General features: G+C 39.7%; 1 protein-coding gene across 3 annotated transcripts in view; it reads left to right on the top strand.

Moving 5' to 3' along the window:
* Positions 1-14,088, top strand: part of PPA1 (inorganic pyrophosphatase 1) — a 132,492-nt gene extending 118,404 nt beyond the window's left edge. For all 3 annotated transcript variants that reach the window (XM_056530483.1, XM_056530481.1, XM_056530482.1), the window contains exons 9-11: positions 1,463-1,532; positions 11,605-11,644; positions 13,705-14,088. In XM_056530483.1, the coding sequence (XP_056386458.1) occupies positions 1,463-1,532; positions 11,605-11,644; positions 13,705-13,736 (142 nt within the window). In that variant the 3' untranslated portion in view covers positions 13,737-14,088. The remainder of the gene's footprint in view (positions 1-1,462; positions 1,533-11,604; positions 11,645-13,704) is intronic.
* The last annotated feature ends 4,842 nt before the right edge of the window (positions 14,089-18,930 follow it).

The following is an 18,930-nucleotide window of genomic DNA, read 5'->3' as shown; positions in this document are numbered from 1 at the left end:
TTAATCCTACCGGCAAGAGAGAGGGGGAGTGACGACCAGGCCAACAACCGTTCCACAGTGGAACGTAGAAGGGGCTCTAAATTTAGGGGCAAACAATCCAGCAGGGAGCTAGTTACCTCCACCCCCAAGTATCTAAAGCGGGAAACCACCTGCACCCCAGCTGGGAGGGAAGTAGGGAGGGAGACCCCAGAGGAGAGTTGCATTAGAGATGATTTAGTCCAATTGACCTGCAAGCCCGAAATCTAACTAAACCGGTCAAGTAGATCAATAAGGGACAAAAGCGAGCCCTCGGCATCTGCCAAATACACAAGGGTGTCATCCGCATAGAGGGAGACTTTCTCACCTATTTATATTTTTAAACGTCAGAAAAATGTATTTTATGTTTCTATGTTAGAGCCATCTAGGGAGGGTGCACCCATTATCTACCTTATAAAGCATGAAATCATATAGATGCCACCAACCTTTTATATAGGTGACAATCCACTTTCAGATAGAATAGGTAGTGTTTGGTTAACTTTCTAATTAACCCTTGATGACAATGAAATGTTAGTGCCCTCACTGCTGTTATTGATTCCTTGAGAGCCACATCCATGTTACGCAGCTATTTATCATTCTCTGCATTTAGGCAGTAGGACGAAAGCTTGACTGGCTGCCAGTAGTACATACAGGGCTTCCTTTCCCATACTTACTTATCTGGCAAAATCAAAGCAAAGCATCAACTCCTCGGCTAGGAAGGGGTTACATTAAGCACTAAACTGCTGCTGACTAGTGAAAGGTATGGGGATATTACACTGCAGCACTGAGTTGGGCTGTTTGCCAGTAGTACACATTTAAGGCGTCACACCACATACTCCTCTCTGCTATTTCATTGCTGCTGCTGAGAAGCTAAAGGGAGGGGGTATATAAGAGGAGTAGAGGTATTAAGAAAAAAAAAAAAAAAACACACATCCCCAGTGACTTGATCTGGGGAGATCAGGGATCTCTACTGTAAAATCTCAAGGTTCTTTATTTTTTAATAACAGTGAAATTCATAGTATGCATAAAGTAACCCACTGCCCTCTTTGTTCAAGTATACTGATTTCATCAATACAAATTGATCAGTCAACATTTTTCAGGGCAGGCGAAGAAACATTGAGGCAGATTTATCAAAACTGGTTTCTATGGGAAATGCAGCACGGTTTCATTGCACCAATCTATATAGTGATTGATTGACTTGTATTAAGTGGTATGCTGCCTAGGAATCCCTGCCTAGCACTCGTGGTTTATAAGGAGCACATGAGATTTCATAAGAATTTGTATTTATTAGATCCTGTTGAATTGACTTTAATAACCTTCTATCCCGTCCTACTATTATGTGTCATAAATTACTCCTATATTTGGTCCTGTTCATCCATAACCTAGTCATTTTGTAACCGCTCAGATGTATGAAGAATCTAATTTTGAATATTGTTCTTTTCCTCAGCATGAACACTACGGTGCATGACAGTCCTTTCATTTGCAAGCCAGTTGAAGCGAAGGCTGTTATAGAAGCGGTAAGTGGATATTCCAGAATGTGTTTTTGAGGGTATCATTTCATGCTGAAGGCGGCATGCAATGATTCTGGCATCTGTTTCGGGTCTCTGTACACTTTGGCATTGATTGAAATTTTCACACAGCCTTTTTCTGCACATATCCTGGTGCGTATTATGCTTTGCAAAAAATTAGTGTATGGTGCGCACAATAAACAGAGGTACTTATTTTTAAATAACTATTTATTTATTTATTTTTCTGTGACTATTTCCAATACAGCAAAAGTGACATATATTTGATTCTATGCATATTTCTAGTAAAGAAAGGCAGAACATATCCAAAACTGTTTTATTTTTTTAATATACCATTTTTAATACCATTTGAGGTAAATTTGACTTTTAAAGGAAAACTGTCATATATTTTCTCCCACACTATCCACAGGTACTGGTGGATAGTTTGGGAGATGCTGAATAAAGATTCCTACCTTGGTCGGATCCGCCTGGCCGTTCTCCCGCAATTGTAGTTTTATTATCTGTGGAAATCTTCCTGTAACTGGCACGGGCGGGGCTTTTGCGCTTAACTGGCACTGGCATCAGCGCCGCTTATGAATATTCATCCCCCCCTCCCTCCAGTTAGGAGCGGCGAAGAGTCAGTGCTAGTTAAAGGGGTTATCCAGGAAAAAACATTTTTTTTATATATCAACTGGCTCCAGAAAGTTAAACAGATTTGTAAATTATTTCTATTAAAAAATCTTAATCCTTTCAGTACTTATGAGCTTCTGAAGTTAAGGTTGTTCTTTTCTGTCTAAGTGCTCTCTGATGACACGTGTCTCGGGAACCGCCCAGTTTAGAAGCAAATCCCCATAGCAAACCTCTTCTAAACTGGGCGGTTCCCGAGACACGTGTCATCAGAGAGCACTTAGACAGAAAAGAACAACCTTTAACTTCAGAAGTACTGAAAGGATTAAGATTGTTTAATAGAAGTAATTTACAAATCTGTTTAACTTTCTGGAGCCAGTTGATATATAGAAAAAAGTTTTTTCCTGGATAACCCCTTTAAGCGCAGAAGCCCCGCCCATGCCAGTTACAGGAAGATTTCCACAGATAATAAAACTACAATTGCGGGAGAACGGCCGGGCGGATCCGACCAAGGTAGAACTCGTTTTAATCAGTGTCTCCCGCACTATCCACCAGTACCTGTGGATAGTGCGGGAGAAGATATCTGACAGTTTTCCTTTTAAAGTTATGGTCACATGTAGCGTATTTTGATGCATATTTGCTGCTACTTATTTTGCTACCCATAGACTTTAATGGTTGGGAAAATGCGCAGCAGCAAAATACGGCAGGTATGACACGATCCTAAGGGTACTTCTGACTTTTTGTCAAAAAATTTTTATCCATGTATTTTGGGAGGTGAGCCATTCTGGCATTTAGATATTTTGTTTTCCTTTTACAGCATAAATAGAAATATAATGTTAGTTTGAACATTTCTAAGCACAGCGATTCTAATTATGCCATTTGTTATAAAATATTTATGGGGGAAAAAGGTGTTTGAGTTTGTTGTAATCACTAAATCTTATACATTACAATGCAATACTGGTAGGGTGTTATAGGAGGACTATCATGGGAGGCCTGGAGACCTTGACTTAGTCTCCACCTCCCACGATAATGCAATATTACCCTCCAATCCGGGTGACGGGGGGCTCTCGTTCTGTCTAATCACTATTAACTACTGCATCTATGGGGTTAAACAGATGAGATCGAGTTATATCTGATCCTGGACAGTGCAGTGGGTGTTAGCCATAGCTGGCACCTACCGTTTATGAAATTCAGCATTTAAGCCTACACCACACTTCTCTAAAGGTAAAGCCATGAAAGTTATCTCTTCCAACCTCCCAATACAGATAAACAATCAATACAGCTAATGTTTCCGCTATGGAGAGGGGTAAGCCACAGCCTGACAGCTCTAGTGACAGTTTATCTCTCCCAGAACTCTAGGTTTGGGTGGTAAAAATACAACTTGCCTGACTTTTATATGTCGGTGGAGAGTCAGAAGGCCGCCATACACTTTATCCTAATGTATATGGGCACTTTAACTCTAACATGGGTTCTTAAAGGGAACCTGTCACTTGATGTCTGCTGACACATCTGTAAATGTGTTGCCACTCGTTAGGGTAAATGGGGACTTGTTCCCATTAAGGAGGTTAAACAGACACCTGCTTCACTCCACTTCGCTCCACTTAAAAATATGTAAAAGTTGAAAACTTTGATGTAGGTTTTGCATCATGTGTCCCTGTAGCTTCAAATAGAATGGTAAAACTCCACAAAAAAACATGACCAAAATCAAGCTGCTTGTATCCCTTAGGAATAGTATGCACATAAACACGTTGAGAACATGGCACTATAGATGGCTGATTTAATTGTAGTACTTGTAAAGCAAATGATAGAGCATGCTGGCTCAGACAGTAATGGAGCAGCTTCCCCAGCACACAGTATTTGAACAGTTTGTAGCAAGACATTGATGGAACCTCTTTAACAGTATTTATGAATAAATGCCTCATCTCTTCCGATCACAGCTTATATAATGGATAGTTAGACTACAGAGAGCAATAAAAGTGATTTACATTTTAATCATTTCAAGATGATAAATAAACATGGCTCGCCTCTCTCACTGCAGTTTGTCTACAGGGAACATAAGGCTGTGTGTTCTGACTTTACAAATGGGATTCCTACAGCTTTCTAAGACAGATACACGCTGGCTGAAGAATGCTAGATATGAATGTTGCACATTTTTCCTTTTTTTGTATAGAGTTTATCTCTAGGATGGATGCGTATGCAGCCCTAATCATCCCTCAGTTCTTTTATATATTCCCCTTGTTGTCTTGGTCTGCAAGATGTGCTAACATCTCTCCGGCTTTATTCCCGAATGTGAAAAAAAAAATCAACTGACGTCTGATCATTAGCTGAGAGTTCCCATGCCTCCGAGCTAGCCTCAAAGGCCTGCCTGGCAAATACCCATGTGTTCTGTTTTTGTTTTTTCAAATTTGTTTTGTTAAAAAGTAAAAAATTAAAATTAAAAATTAAAAAAAATGGCCATACAAGTGCAGTTGTATGTTCAAAGGTTTAGACAATTTCCATGAATCATATGTACAAAGGCCAAAATAGACAATAAAATGCTTTACACAAGGAAACCCAAAAATCACCAGCACATACTCCTTAGAAAGGTAGAGAAAGCTAGAACATAGTAAATAGAATATAACTGCACTCACTGCTCACTACATACAGTATACACACGATGCTATATACTAGAAACAGTTTTCAGGCAACACAGATGGGGAACAATATCAATGAATCATTGTGTTTGGGACGAGGAGCATGACATTCCCCAGACTTTGTCAAACATCTCCTGCCATTGGTTATGGTATGTCAGTGCGGACCAATGTCTTCCTGCTGGTCAGAGTAGGGGGCCTTGGGTTAATTCAACAGAGGCCTATTTCCTTGCCAGAAATAACTTTCCGGTATAAAAATGCAGGTATAATGGGCCCAAATTTCATCTGACAAAATGCTGAAGAGATATTGCAACAAGTCCAACTGGGGAGGATTAGCCATCATGTTGGTGCTAAAAGGTAAACTTCTTTTTAGTCTACAGCTTACTGTTGCCTGAAGGGTTTTGTGCCAAAATTGCCTGGTACAGTGGGGCAAAAAAGTATTGTCTGCCACCAATTGTGCAAGTTCTCCCACTTAAAAATTCTTCAATGTTGAAAAAAAGTGGCATTTAATCTTTTCAGTAGTAACCTTGAAAGGCAAAGAAGATCCAGCTCAGGAGGTTGCAGTCCAGAAAATCTTTTTTATTTTTTATTTTTTTTTAACTGAAACATACAGATGTAAAATCAGTACAAAAGATCCATAAAAAGTGAAGCATTTCGGACAGTGTTTCCTTATTCATAGTCATTGACTAAGGACACACTGTCTGAAATGTCAGTCACCTTTTATGGATCTTTTGTACTTATTTTTACATTTGTATGCTTCAATAAACATCTTTTGGACTGCATCCTAGTAAGCTGGATGATTTTTGCCTCTCTGGATTCTTGTGCGGTGCTCGAGTTTCCCCAGTATCATATATGCAGGTGTGGTTTGCTGAAGAGCTGTGCCTTTCTAATAGCTTTGAAAGTTATGGGCATAAAAACACAAATATAGCATATATGTATGTCCTATTCATATCCATGACACCAAAAGAATCAGGTTGGGACTTAAACACCATGGTTGACTTTAATCATTGTCTTTAGACAATAATTTTTGAGTCTAGAAAAGGCGCAAGCAGGGTTTATTTGTGCCTTTTTTTTTTGCGCCTTTTGGTTTACACATTTTCTGCTGACACAAAAAAGGTGTGGAAAATGCTTCTTCCACCTACAATGCTAAATGCCCCCCCCCCCCCCCATGTCCTCCGCAAACAATCCTATCATGCGTTCCTTTCCCTGAAACAAATGCATTTTATATAGGGGATCCTACCATATCAAATGGCTAAGAGTTTCCACTGCCCACTCTGAAAAAGAGCTGTGCTTTTGCTCTAAGATGCAACTGAGCATATGGCAGGAAAATCCTACTAGAGCAGCTGAATTTTATTTAATCAAAGCAGTGACGGGACAATCCTGTTTTATACCTCTTCCCAGCTAAACTGTTGGGACCACATACCATTCACATAACACCTGGCTTTGGGCCATGCTAAGGAACTGACACCTACAAAGTTCAGGCTAAAACAAAGTCCACAGTGTGGAAAGCCTTGGCTGCGTTTAGCAGGGCCAAAGCCCAGTCTTCTCCAAGGAAAGTCCCCATTTTAATCACTACCTGCACTTTTGCTGAATATTTTCTCCCTTTCAGCTTTTCAGTCAATCATGCCCAGTTGTAATACTTTGTAATATACTACTATTACCCCGATGTGCTGCTTTGTCCCATTTTTATGCCTGGGACCCACACCTGGAAATGCTGTTGTGGAAGTCTTTTTATTTTACAGTTGTGTCTGATCTTCACCAGCATTCTATGCAGCCAGAGACAATATGTCAAAAGTCACATGGTCTCCTTGTGGGTGTTGCTATGCTGCAGTGAGTGAGTGGATAGCAGGGTGTAAGGGATTTACGAAAGTAATGTTATACACCCACCTGCTGCTGCATAGCCATACACCCCTGGAGACTATTTGACTTATGACGTATTGTCTCTGGCCACACAGAATGCTGGGAAAGGTCAGAGAAAACAGTAAATTAAAAATAGGCACACAAGGTATTAGAAGCTTATTACAGATCTCGGACCCATGCCCATTGGGACCATGGAGGATCGCCCAACTGCATTTTCTGTCCACTCTTCCTCTACCTTCTCTGCTGTCTAATCAATTAACAGGTTTGAAGGCTGTGTTCATAGAGAGGCCCATTAAGACATGCGGTATCTAGAATATACGCCGTGTTGAAGTCCCCCCCCCCCGGATCAGGCACCTCTGGGATTCATAAATAAGTTTACAGTTTACAGGAAGCGGGATACAAAATTCTGGCCAGGTGGTATAGAGTACCAACTCGTTTGCATGCTATTTGGCCACATGTGGAACCTACCTGTTGGAGGAGGGGTTCTTCCTTTCGTATTTTTTGGACTTGCCCCTATCTCTCTTCCTTTTGGAAGGGAATAATACAAATCGGTAAGGCAGTGATGGGTCTTTCAGTAGACCCAGCTCCAGCTCTTTTTCTCCTCCATCACTCTGAGTTACTGGCCAAGAGCTATAAGAAGTCTTTTATTTTATTTTATTTTTTAATTTTTTTTAAGGTTTTTGGTTATGGCTGCTAGAGCCTGTGTACCCATTTTGTGGAAAAAAACCAATGGCTCCTACACTGTCTCTTTGGGTTTCTAAGGTGAACGACTTGATGACTATGGAGGATCTGCCATATTCTATTTGGGGATCTGCTGTAAAATTCCAACAAACATGGTGTCCCTGGCTAGATTTCCAGAGTCTCCAGAATACATGAACATAATAGCCCAGATTTATCAAACTGTGTGAGAGAAAAAGTGGAGGGATTTTCCCACAGCAACCAATCACAGATCAGCTTTCACTTTACCACAGCTCTTTAGCTGAGCTGTGATTGGTTGTTGTGGGAAAATCCCTCCACTTTTTCTCTCGCACAGTTTGATAAATCTGGGCCTATAAGTATGGATGTTTAAGGTCTGATGATGGGTCTCGGGGTTGGGTGAGAGGAGAGCGGGGGTGGCAATTTAAGATTTTTAGATAGATTTTTTTTTTTGGTTTGTTATAGTTTTGTTTTGGTGTTAGTCTTGTATGTGTTCCGGCGGGGGTCAGAAAGTGGGTGTCTATTCTGGTATTTGGGCTATGTGATTGTTTAAATATTGCTCTTGCTCATGGTGATATTATGTATTGAAGTTCCTCCTACTGAGTGGGAGGCCACTTTGGCCTAGTGTACCCCCCCCCCCCTTAATTGGAGTTTATTAAACTAATAAACGAAGAGTTAAAAAAAATAAAATTTAAATAAATAAAGCTTTACTCTGAATTATAACTTGCAACCTTAGCTCAAAGGCGGAAGAAAAAAAAATACTGAAATACCCCTTTAACCAAAATACCTGATTGCATAAATGGCTTGTGACGGTGATCTGCCTCGACGCACTCATTAGCAGTAAACAGATCACTTTGCATAGAAGCTGTCTTTCATTCAATCCACTGGATCCCCACAAGGGTAAATTCTATGGGGGAGATTTATCAAAGCCTGTGCATAGGTAAAGTTGTCCAGTTGCCCATAGCAACCAATCAGATTGCTTCTTTTATCACAGGCCTTCCTAAAAATGAAAGAAGCGATCTGATTGGTTGCTATGGGCAACTGGGCAAGTTTTACTCTGCACAGGTTTTGATAAATCTCCCCCTATAAGTTTATCCAGCGCTGTCCAGCATGCCTTTTTGTTTTAGACCGGGGCACAGGCATATGGGAAGCCAGTATGAGTTACGGTATACTAAAAGTGCAGTCAGAGAGCTGAAGCAGCTAGGTCATGTGTCCGTTCATCTCTGCCTCCAGGCCTCCTACCCATGTGGCTTTGTTAATATCATAAGCTTGCCTGAGAAAAGCAGTATAGCCATCCCTAAGGCTAGGTTCACACTTGAGAAGCTCCGGCCAGAAAACTTCCATCCAGAGGCTTCCAAGCTCGGCCAGTGCTGAATTAATCAGTCTGTGCTAGGATTGTGCAGACATCACCATCCTGATAGATGACAATGTCTGCTGAGCGGATTCCACCAGAACATTGAGCAGGTTCAATGTTCTGGCGGAAATTTTTTAATGGGATTTTCTGGCCGAAATTCTGACCAGTAAATTCTGTAGTGTGAATGGGTTCATGGAAAACCCATTCACCTTTATGCTGAACTTCATGCAGCGGAATTTCCTTTCGAAATTCCTGAGCGGGATTCCGATCGGAAATTCCATTGTGTGAACCCGGCCTAAGCATTTCAGTATTGCGGTCATAATCTGTTCTGCATTTTTTTTTCTTCCAAGCTGCCAAAAAGGCAATGATTTTGCCTCTTAGCACTGCTTTTGCAGTGTCCCAGATTGAAGTGTGGTCACCTTTGTGTACCATTAGTAGACTTGTAGTTAGACCAACATTCCTTAAATCGGGCTATAAAGTCAACATCCAATACCAGACAAGAAATTAATCTACATAATATGTAAAGGCTCACAGGCACGTGATCCAAAATTCCTAGGGTAGAGGGCATTCAGACAAAAGATTTGGTCATTTCGGATCACGTGCCTGTGAGCCTTTACATATTATGGAGATTCTTTTCTTATCTGGTGACTTGTATGTGATAAATTCTTAACCAAACCTGCTGCAGGTGAGAAGTCGTAACCCATGGGATTTACAGTAGGTACCTCCAATGAATCGGTCATGTGCATCGAGTGAGTCAGATCCTGTAGTATGTTTTCCTCCATGTGACACACATTTTCATGCATCTTTCTCTGCATGAAGCACTAATATATTGCGTCATTCTGCAATAATAAGGTTTCGAGTGGAAAAAACAGATGTTTTAAATGGTCCACTTCCCTGCTGGCATTTCCATGTAAACTTTAATTTCCCTGCGTCATCTGCTTCAGAGTGAAGCAAAGTATAATGGAACCGTTGGAACTGGTGATTTACAAAAAATTGTAAAAGAATAGAGAAGACAATCTCTGCCCAAAGAAACTGGTCTGTTCAAACTCCAACACGGTACTTTATAGCCCAGAGATTCAACAGGTAATGAGCATCAAGCGGTCTGTGCCTTCTTTCTGGCTTATTCCAATCACTGTTTTTAAAAGACTACAGGAAGAATTCTGCATATTCTGGAGTGGCAAAAACCTCTGAGAAACAATGGAGGTTAAATATTTTCAACATGCAATATAGAGTGCACTGGCTTCTAGAGTAGCGCATATTGCAGAAAAGGCTGTCACATCCAATGAATAGTCACCAAACAAAATGTTATGCCCCCTGAGTTTTCTTAACGGTGCTCCTTGTTAGTGCAGTTCATGTATTTACTATGACTTGCCTACGCCTATTCATGTCTGCGAATCTCCAAGTCCTCCACTTTGATTTGTAAATCTTGGTTGGAATGGGTCGGTCTCATTTTGCCATTGGTAGGGCTGAGTCCATCCTCTAGATAGCTCACACGTTGCTTTAGTTCAGTGCCGAGTGCTGGGATACATCACATCACATTGCAGCGGCTGCATGGCAGCAGACCATGTGGACTCCATAAATGTTGTACAGACATTATTCTTACGGCTGTAAAGTTTAGTACAAGAGACTTCTTTAGTACTACATACATAGCAAAATATGGCAACAGCACTTTACAATATTGGGGTACAAATAAAGACAAGTATCAGACAAAACAATATTACACACTAACTGTTCAAACAGGCGTAAGGGCCCTGCTCGCCAGAGTTTACAGACTACGAATGTAAGCTTATCGTACGTTGGGGACATGTGCCCCTGTGATTGGTATCATTCATGGCTTCTAATTAATTTTGCTGTGAATACTTTTGCTCTATGATGCTTTTCCTTTTGTGCCATACTACCGAATGCAGTTAATGATATTAACATGCAGTGTGCCTTGTTTCTTCATGCCATCTTTTATCTACCCCCCTTATACACACTCTCTTTCTATGGGTGTAGTTTTCGCCCTTGTGTTATTTTATGGTGTATATGTATGTATAATATATATGTATGTGTATATATATATATGTATGTGTATATATATATATATATATATATATATGTGTATGTATGTGTGTATATATATATATATATATATATATATATATATATATTTTTTTTTTTTTGTATCAATAAATTAAACGTAAATATTTTTATATATGCTTATATAATGGCCTGTGCACTCTGTTTGCTGGTGTATATTTGTAGAGTGCATGGTTCACATATCAATATTAATTTGTGTGCTATTATTTGGTGAATAGTTTTACTAGCTTATCAAATTTTCTAAAACAATATAATCCTTTTATTTTTTATTTACATTTATTTTTTTTTAAATATAGGAAAACATTGGCCCACATTTACTAAGCTAAAACCAGCTAGTTTTTGTTTGGGTCTTCCAAGTTATTTTGGCGCATAGTGTCTGCATCAGTGTGTGTCAGAAAAATCCAACAAACCCCACATAGCATTGTGAAAAGCTGGAAAAGAGGGATGGTTTGTCACAATGGGAGCATGTCTGCGTGGTTTCACAACCCAACCTATTATTGAATTCACAGAAAATCCTGTGAATAAGTGGCTGAAAATTTACACCTAGGAAGAGGTGGTCAGAAAATTTTTCCCGACTTGTAAATCTGTGAATCCCTTGAAACAACATTTCACACTAGAAAAAACCCAGCGCTCTTAGTGAATGAGGACCATTACTTGTTATCTTTTTATTTATTTTATTTTTTTGCAGGATAGAACACACCTCGAACTTTTAATGAATATGCAAAATAGTAGCAAAACATTAATTGAAATACAATTTTTTTTTTTTTTTTTTTTTTTACTTGCAAATCCATATTTAGACTCTGTAAATTATATAAATGGTAAAATTTGCTTCTTTCAGACCCCTCCATGTGGACCTGCCAGCCCCATCCCATTAGATGGTGAGTAAAAGATGTTGGTGGGCAGTCATGGTAATATCTGAGACACCAAGAAGAGTTTATTTTTTGTTTGTTTATGTCTTGGGAAAATTGTTCATCATTGCATTATCCCTTTAGGGATTATCTTTGATCTTTACAATACTGTCAGCAGCTGCTCTTCTTGGAACATGTTCTCGGTTGGGTTGACTTTAGTTTGTTTGTGTTATGTAGCACTGCCAATAATATCTTACTAACACAAATGACAATGGTGTAGGCTGTAATAACTGTGCAAGAGCCAGTATGCCAGTACAAGTCTCCACAAGGGAACTGAAAGCTTTATAATATTTGATAGACAACACTACAATGTACGTGCTAGACCAGTTAAAGGAAATCTGTCAATTCTATAGCCTGCTAAGAGATGTAGCCACTGTTGGGGTATGTTCACATGGTGGAATGTCTGCCCGGAAAATGTGCCGTCTCCATAGAGAGAAGTGTATTTCTGAATGGCTGCCACAGAAGGAATTAACATGTCAATTCTTTATGCGGAGGCCAGAACCAGAATTTCTGCCATGTGCATGGGGCAGCTGAGTCCCATTTTACTGCCGGATTTCCCTTAGAAAATTCATGCCATATGAATGAGACCTTAAAGTATAAAAGCAAACTGTACCTTTCCTATAGCTGATGGTGGTTGCCAAATATATAATATTTCCTCTTACAGTTAATTGTCAAGAAAGCAGGGCTGCCAGACCCTCCTTGACTGATGTACTTAGCCATGTATGTTAATCAAGGAGGGGCTGAGAGATGAGGGTGAGCAAGTAGCAGGATAGTTGATTTGCTTTTGTACTGACAGCTATCCAACTATGTCTGTAACTCAGAGGAAATAAAGCAGGCAGATACCCTTTAAGAATATGTTATTATGATAAGATAGTCTAAGACTTTGACTTGCTCTAAAACCTTTTGATGATTCCAATGGATTATCTCATATAGGGATAACTTTGTGTACTCTTTATTTACAAACCTTTATTTTATCCCCCTTTGATAAGAGTCCGTAAGTCCCTTATTCGTTAGACTTTTTGTTCTCTGCAGTACTGTCCTGTTATAGGGATGATTTTAATTGGACTGATGTATACATTTTAATAGAATTATCTACTGAGCCAATGTAGAAAACAGCTAGAATCAGAGAAGCCTTTGCTTCTGGCCTTCTAACCCCTTAGATGGCAACAACACCTTCCTGAAAACCATGAGAAAAAAAACATCCCCCTCCCAAAAATTGGTAAATTATACAGTAAATGTTTATGCATCTTAATGTTGGGCCATAAAAATGACAAGCCCTCATTTAGCCTTGTGCCCCTTATTTGAATGAATCTGTGATTGGATATGTGCAGTGCCACTATTCAACTCTGTGGGCCGGATGAAGAAAGACAAACGCTGTACATGGCTACCTTGACCTGACCCATAGAGTTAAATAAAACATAGATGTCTGATGTTGATCCATTTAAATGGAGGGGGGGGGGGGACATGGAACCCCCGTTCTGATGAATAGTATGGGTCACATCAATTGTACCCCCACTTGATCAGCTAACCTAATAAATGAAGTGTTCTTCAGGGGAAAACCCTTTTTAAGGGTAGGGTCACGCATCATCAAATACGCTGCGGATGCGTAGAGCAACTGCGGATGCGTACAGTCAGAGCAACTTCGGAGCGAGCTCCCTGTAGCTCTGTGTGTCTGCTTGTGACTGCCAGCAGTATATCCAGTGCTACCGGAAGCTCACTCTGCTGTTGCTCTGTGACTGCCAGCAGTACCAAATACACTGCGCTGTGTGTGACCCTACCTTAAAGCCGAAAATAGGCTGACCATTTAGGGGTTAAGCAACAAATTCCATTGTAAACTCTGAATGAGTCTTTTGCTTTTTAAGTAAGTAATCTAGTAAGTTTTTTTAAGCTGAAATTATTTTGCTTTGTAGAGAACTCTATGTCCATTTGTGCACAATGAGCTCTTCTTGTTTTCTTAGAGTCTAATTAAAATGCTGTTTTATGTTTCTCTCACCCTACTCTTTCCTTTTCTTTCCATGGATTCTATGCAGTGGATAAGTGGTTTTATTATCAGAAGAACTAATTAACAGGTGATGGCCTCCCACCATTACTGCATGCCTTTCCCTAGGTGTTTGGATCTGCACCTTAGAGACAATATCGACAGACAACACACAGCCTTGTATTCAGAAGCCACGGTAACCCTGGATGATTCTATACATAATGGTGCAATGTGTACCATAAGCTGCTACATCTTCAAATGGATTACTGTTAATAACACAGACATAGTCTTCATTGTGTATCAGCAACTGAAGCTTCTGTTTAGCTCTTGCTAGTTATGTAAAAGCAGACTGCACAATTGGCATGCCGAAATCTGCTAAACCTCTGAGTAGAGTTCCTCTACAATAAAAGCAAATAAAAGCTACTTTGTTGGTAAACCCTGTTTTTGTCTTTTATAAGGTGTATAAACGCTCATTTGATCAAAAAATACTTTTCTCTCTGCTGCACATACACTATATAGGATTGTTGATAAATCTCTAGATGTCCACACATCTGGTCTCAACCAAGCTCCCAGCAATTAGTACAGAAAAAATAGAGTAGAGGGAGTGCATGTAACTTTTTATGATACTATGCGATAAAAAGCAATAAACCCCACAATCATATATGTATTATGTATTGGCAAACAGTCCAAATGGCAGAACTACAATTGTCAGACGTCAAAGATAATACCCTGTTAAAGATGGGATACTATGTCAACAGGTTAAGTATCAATATATTAAGTATCTCACACACCACAAGTCCACTGGGCGAGTGGACTTGTCGTGTGTGAGATGCTTAATGTTTTGAAAATTGTTGACATAAACCAAAAGAACAAGAAAAATGAAGTGGACAAGCTTACACATTATACATCCAACCAGAAATATTTTCAAGCATTGTATTCAAACACTTACTTCACCGAGGTGAGCCGGTTCTCAGTGTTTATGCTGCATATACTCAAAAGATCAAGTCAGAATACAATTTAAGGGGTTGTCCCTTGGTGAAAAGTTAAGTAGCTGATCAGTGGAGGTCCAACCATACATGATCATGAGAACACAGCCCCTTATGGACTTTATCTGTATGTTGTTTAATCCCATAGAGAATGAATGGAGCAGCCAAGCATATTCTCTGTAGCTACTTTCGTTCAAGGCACAAAGGGCCTAATTTCTCTTGACCATTGCGAGCCCCGGTAATCAGACCCCCACTGATCCTCTGGAAAGGGGATGACTTTTAATCTTTGAGTAACCCATTTAAAAGCATTTTCTCATTTTAGCAAGTCATCCCCTATCCACAAGACAGGGGATAACTATCTGACCACTGGGCCCCCACCGGTCGCACACAGTCTGCTAGTTATCATCTATTCTTTGGACATAGATAACTTTCTGAAATGGATACACCTCTTTAGTTCGCAATCTGCAAGCTACTCTTAGAAAAATATGCTTTAAACAACACCATAGGAGTAGAAGGAAGCAAAATATCAGACTTTGTCTTAACTAAGATGGTGACCTTCATCACAGAACTACTCCATTTCAGTGAGCACAGCTTGCAGCAGAAAATGTCTTTGACTTTATTCGAATACGTAAGCTCTCTACAGGTTACCACTATAATAATTCATTTATAGCTGCTATGGCCTTCCAGGGAAGTGACCTAAGATATGCTTGGTTACAGGCTGGAAATAACATACACACGTTTCACTGAAACACCAGGAGCTATTTCTGGACAAATAGATCCTTTTTGTTCTAATCCTCAACAACCTTTTTAACCCCTTAAGAAGCAGGCCAATTTTTGCACTTTTGTGTTCTCCTTGTCTTTAGAAATCCATTTTTTTTTCACCTACAGAACCACTGTTTTTGTGGGGTTAATTGTACTTTGTAATGAATCCTCCCTTTTTTTTTTTTTTAAACCAAATTTTAAAAAAATTGTGAAACTGAAAAAAAAATGCACTCTGATTGCATGGAGACTTACTTGTATGCTGCCTCCATCTCCACAAAGCAGGGCAGATACATTTTGCAATTGCAGCGCTGGATATGGCATTTTTAGTGTGTAGGAGAGGAGTATTTTTCAAAAAATATCCAGGTTGTCTGCATGATATTTTATTCTCTAGCGGTAAGTGTTTGATTCAGTACAGTCAATTCACAGTACAATCACATGGAAGCTTTACAAAGTGCCCTTTCAAGTCAAAAAGTTATCTTTATAATACAGAAGAGGTCCTCTAGAGCAATTGACATTTTTTGTAACCACTGTTTCCTCAAGCAGAGAGCAAGAGAGATCATTGCAGTCACTGCCTTTTACAAGAACCATTCCCTGTTAGAAAAAGCAAAAACTCACAAATTCCACAAATTTATTCCACAAATTGCGCAACTTTAGGTGTCCTGCTGAATTAATATCAGACATCCTGTACACCACTATCTTGAGGGATACGGGTGTAGAAGCTCTCGACATTTAGTGTTCATACTTTTACAACCTTTCTGATCAAAAAAGAAAAAACAGTAGTTATCGGACAGCTCCTCTGAAATAATTTTTTTAGTTCGACAAGTGGTACAACAAATTAAGAAATAAAAAATCAGCAAATATAATAAGCTATTTGGCAAAGGTTCTAACAAAAATATACATTTCCAATTTTTTCTACATTTGCAAACCAGCTGGAAAAAGATCTTAAAGTGGTTATCCAGCCGATATATTTGCTTACTCTTGTCTGACAAACCGTCTGGTTTAAAAACTAGCTCTCTGCCTGCCATAACCCGCTCCCCCATACACCCTGCAGCTCCTGATGTAAAATCCATCCCCTTCCTTGTTCATGGATGCCAGGGCTGTGAGCCTGAAACTATATTTCCCATGATTCAAAGGTATAACGTCCTTCTAGCAGCTGCCCTGCTTGTGTCTTCCCCACCCACAATTATGAAGAGTAAAAAGAAACTGTGGCACTAAGTGCAGTTATCTAGGTTGGATAATATAGTATAGAGTATGGGAGAAAGGCAGGTGAGTGGTTCAACGCACCTTGCTGTGTTGCGCAACAGGCACAACACTGATGTTCACATGTGTGAGTAGTATATACTCAAAATAATCCTCCGGGCTCCTATGCCCAGTCATCCGAGGATGACAGTCCGTGGATATAGCATGCGTGCAGAGGGGCTCAGAGCTTGCCTCTTCGTGGTAAAAAAAGGAAGCCTTCTTGGTGCCTTGGAGGGTTGGATGGATGAATCCCTAAGCAAAGGGTTTCAGTAAAGAATGCAGAATATTAAGTGTATTTTTAAAATGCACTGGGCGAGATTTATCAAAATCTGTGTAAAGGGAAACTTGACCAGCTGCCCATAGCAACCAATCATGGTCAGAGGCCTTTTAAAAAATGAAAGCAGAGAGCTGATTGATTGCTATGGGCAACTGGTCAATTTTTCCTCGGTACAGGTTTTGATAAATCTTCCCCACTATTTATTTGGTAGCAGTGATATAGACAACGCGGTTTGTGAGCAGAGCCCTTGCTTCGTCAGGTCTTATATATAATTAAATGGTAGTTGGCTGTTTATATACACTTCACAGATTAAAAAAGTGCGGGAACAGAACTCGTCATGGTGATGTAATCCGGGTGAGCGGATCTGATGTCCCGACTTGAAATGGAGAGTGTTAATCCCATTTATATGCAAAAGGGTAAATGTACATAAGGGTGACATGGAGTATGCATACAACATAAAGCATAAAAGGGAAGTGGCATGGGACATAAAATGGTTTATATTTTTTCTGGAAGTCACAGGTTTAGTGTACAAAATTCAGTGCGGAAAAATAAAAAAATATAGCAAAATTGTGGATCATTGCGCAGGGTTGTGCACATATATATAATTTATACATGCATATATTCTTTTGGATATCGATGTAGTGTGTCTCATGTTTATTATATTTGTATCGGGGAAACATTGGTGTATCATACATTAACCCTAAACTCTGGAGTGGATTCTTTTTAGCGATTGTGCTTACAGTTATCTAGTGGCGGTGCTGGCTTTGGACGCGGGCTAGTGTGATGTTTCCAGACGTGTGCTCCTGGTTCGAAGCTGAATGGGAGACCTGGTTTGAGTGCCATGATTTTTCTTTTATTCAGAGATTGGTGGAGAGTGTCTGAGCGCTGATTGGCTGGAAGAACATACACTCAGGATGTGATTGGCCTAGCTCTTGGCTTCATGTTAATTGTAGATTACATGCCCATCACTACGGGAACTACTTTGGACAAAGTCTTGGCCTGTGGCGGTGTATATATACGGGGGTGTGCAGAGAGGTGCAAAATACTGTAAATAAGATGCAACACCTAGGATATACCAGAGGTTGAAGTGTGAACTGCATCTAGGTACAGGAAGATGGCTCAGAAATTCCTTTTATAGATCGGTGATGGGTTCATACAAGATATTCCTCTGGAGTTGTTTAACGTATGAGTTTGGTTGCTTCATTTAGACCACCAGGGGTAAAAATTCCCAGCTAAAAGATCCAGTACATTTCCCATTTGGTTAATTCTTCAAACCTTTTACTGGAATCCTCACTAATCTAATCCATCGGATAGATACAGATGGGGTCTTTTTTTTTATATCTGCATGTTTTTCATGGCAGTGACTGGAAACGCTGTGCAAGAGGTACCCCTTTATGTTTGCACATTGGTTATTAAGCCTCAGATGCAGTTCTTTGGTTGTGCAGCCAACATGTTGTCCGCACTTGCATTCTATAACATAGATGACCTGTTTTGAGCGACAATTCATATTGAGTTTGATGGAAAATATTTCTCCTGATGTATTGCTTTTGTGACATTTGATGTTATCTCTGATTTCTTTCACATTTGAAACACAGTTATCCTGTTGGTTTGAGTTTCTCTTTGGGTTTTTTGTGTGTTGTTTTAACTTGCTGGGGGCCAGGATGGATTTTAGAGCCGGGGCTCTCTGTAAAGTTAAGAGGTGATAATCAAAAAAGCGCAAAGGAGTCATTTAATTGAAATATAAAATATATATGATTTTATTGATACATATTAAAAACATACAATTCATAAAACATGAAAAAGGGGGTGAGAGAAACTGCAACCACTGGGGGAGGTTAGACAAAAAGGGGCGACACTACCTGCTTTTGCATCAATTCATAACAATAGATAATGTGCATAACTGGTGAGCAAATTTAAAGTGCATAATAGGGACTTCCATAAAATGCATTAACATAAGCAAACACCAGCATACATACCAAAGTGCAAATGTAGAAATAATGGCAAAACCAAGCAG

This window comes from Hyla sarda, chromosome 7, assembly GCF_029499605.1.
Source record: "Hyla sarda isolate aHylSar1 chromosome 7, aHylSar1.hap1, whole genome shotgun sequence".
NCBI classification, from domain to species: domain Eukaryota; kingdom Metazoa; phylum Chordata; class Amphibia; order Anura; family Hylidae; genus Hyla; species Hyla sarda.
The sequence above is the reverse complement of the archived record's forward strand: the minus strand, read 5'-3'. Positions and strand labels throughout refer to the sequence as shown.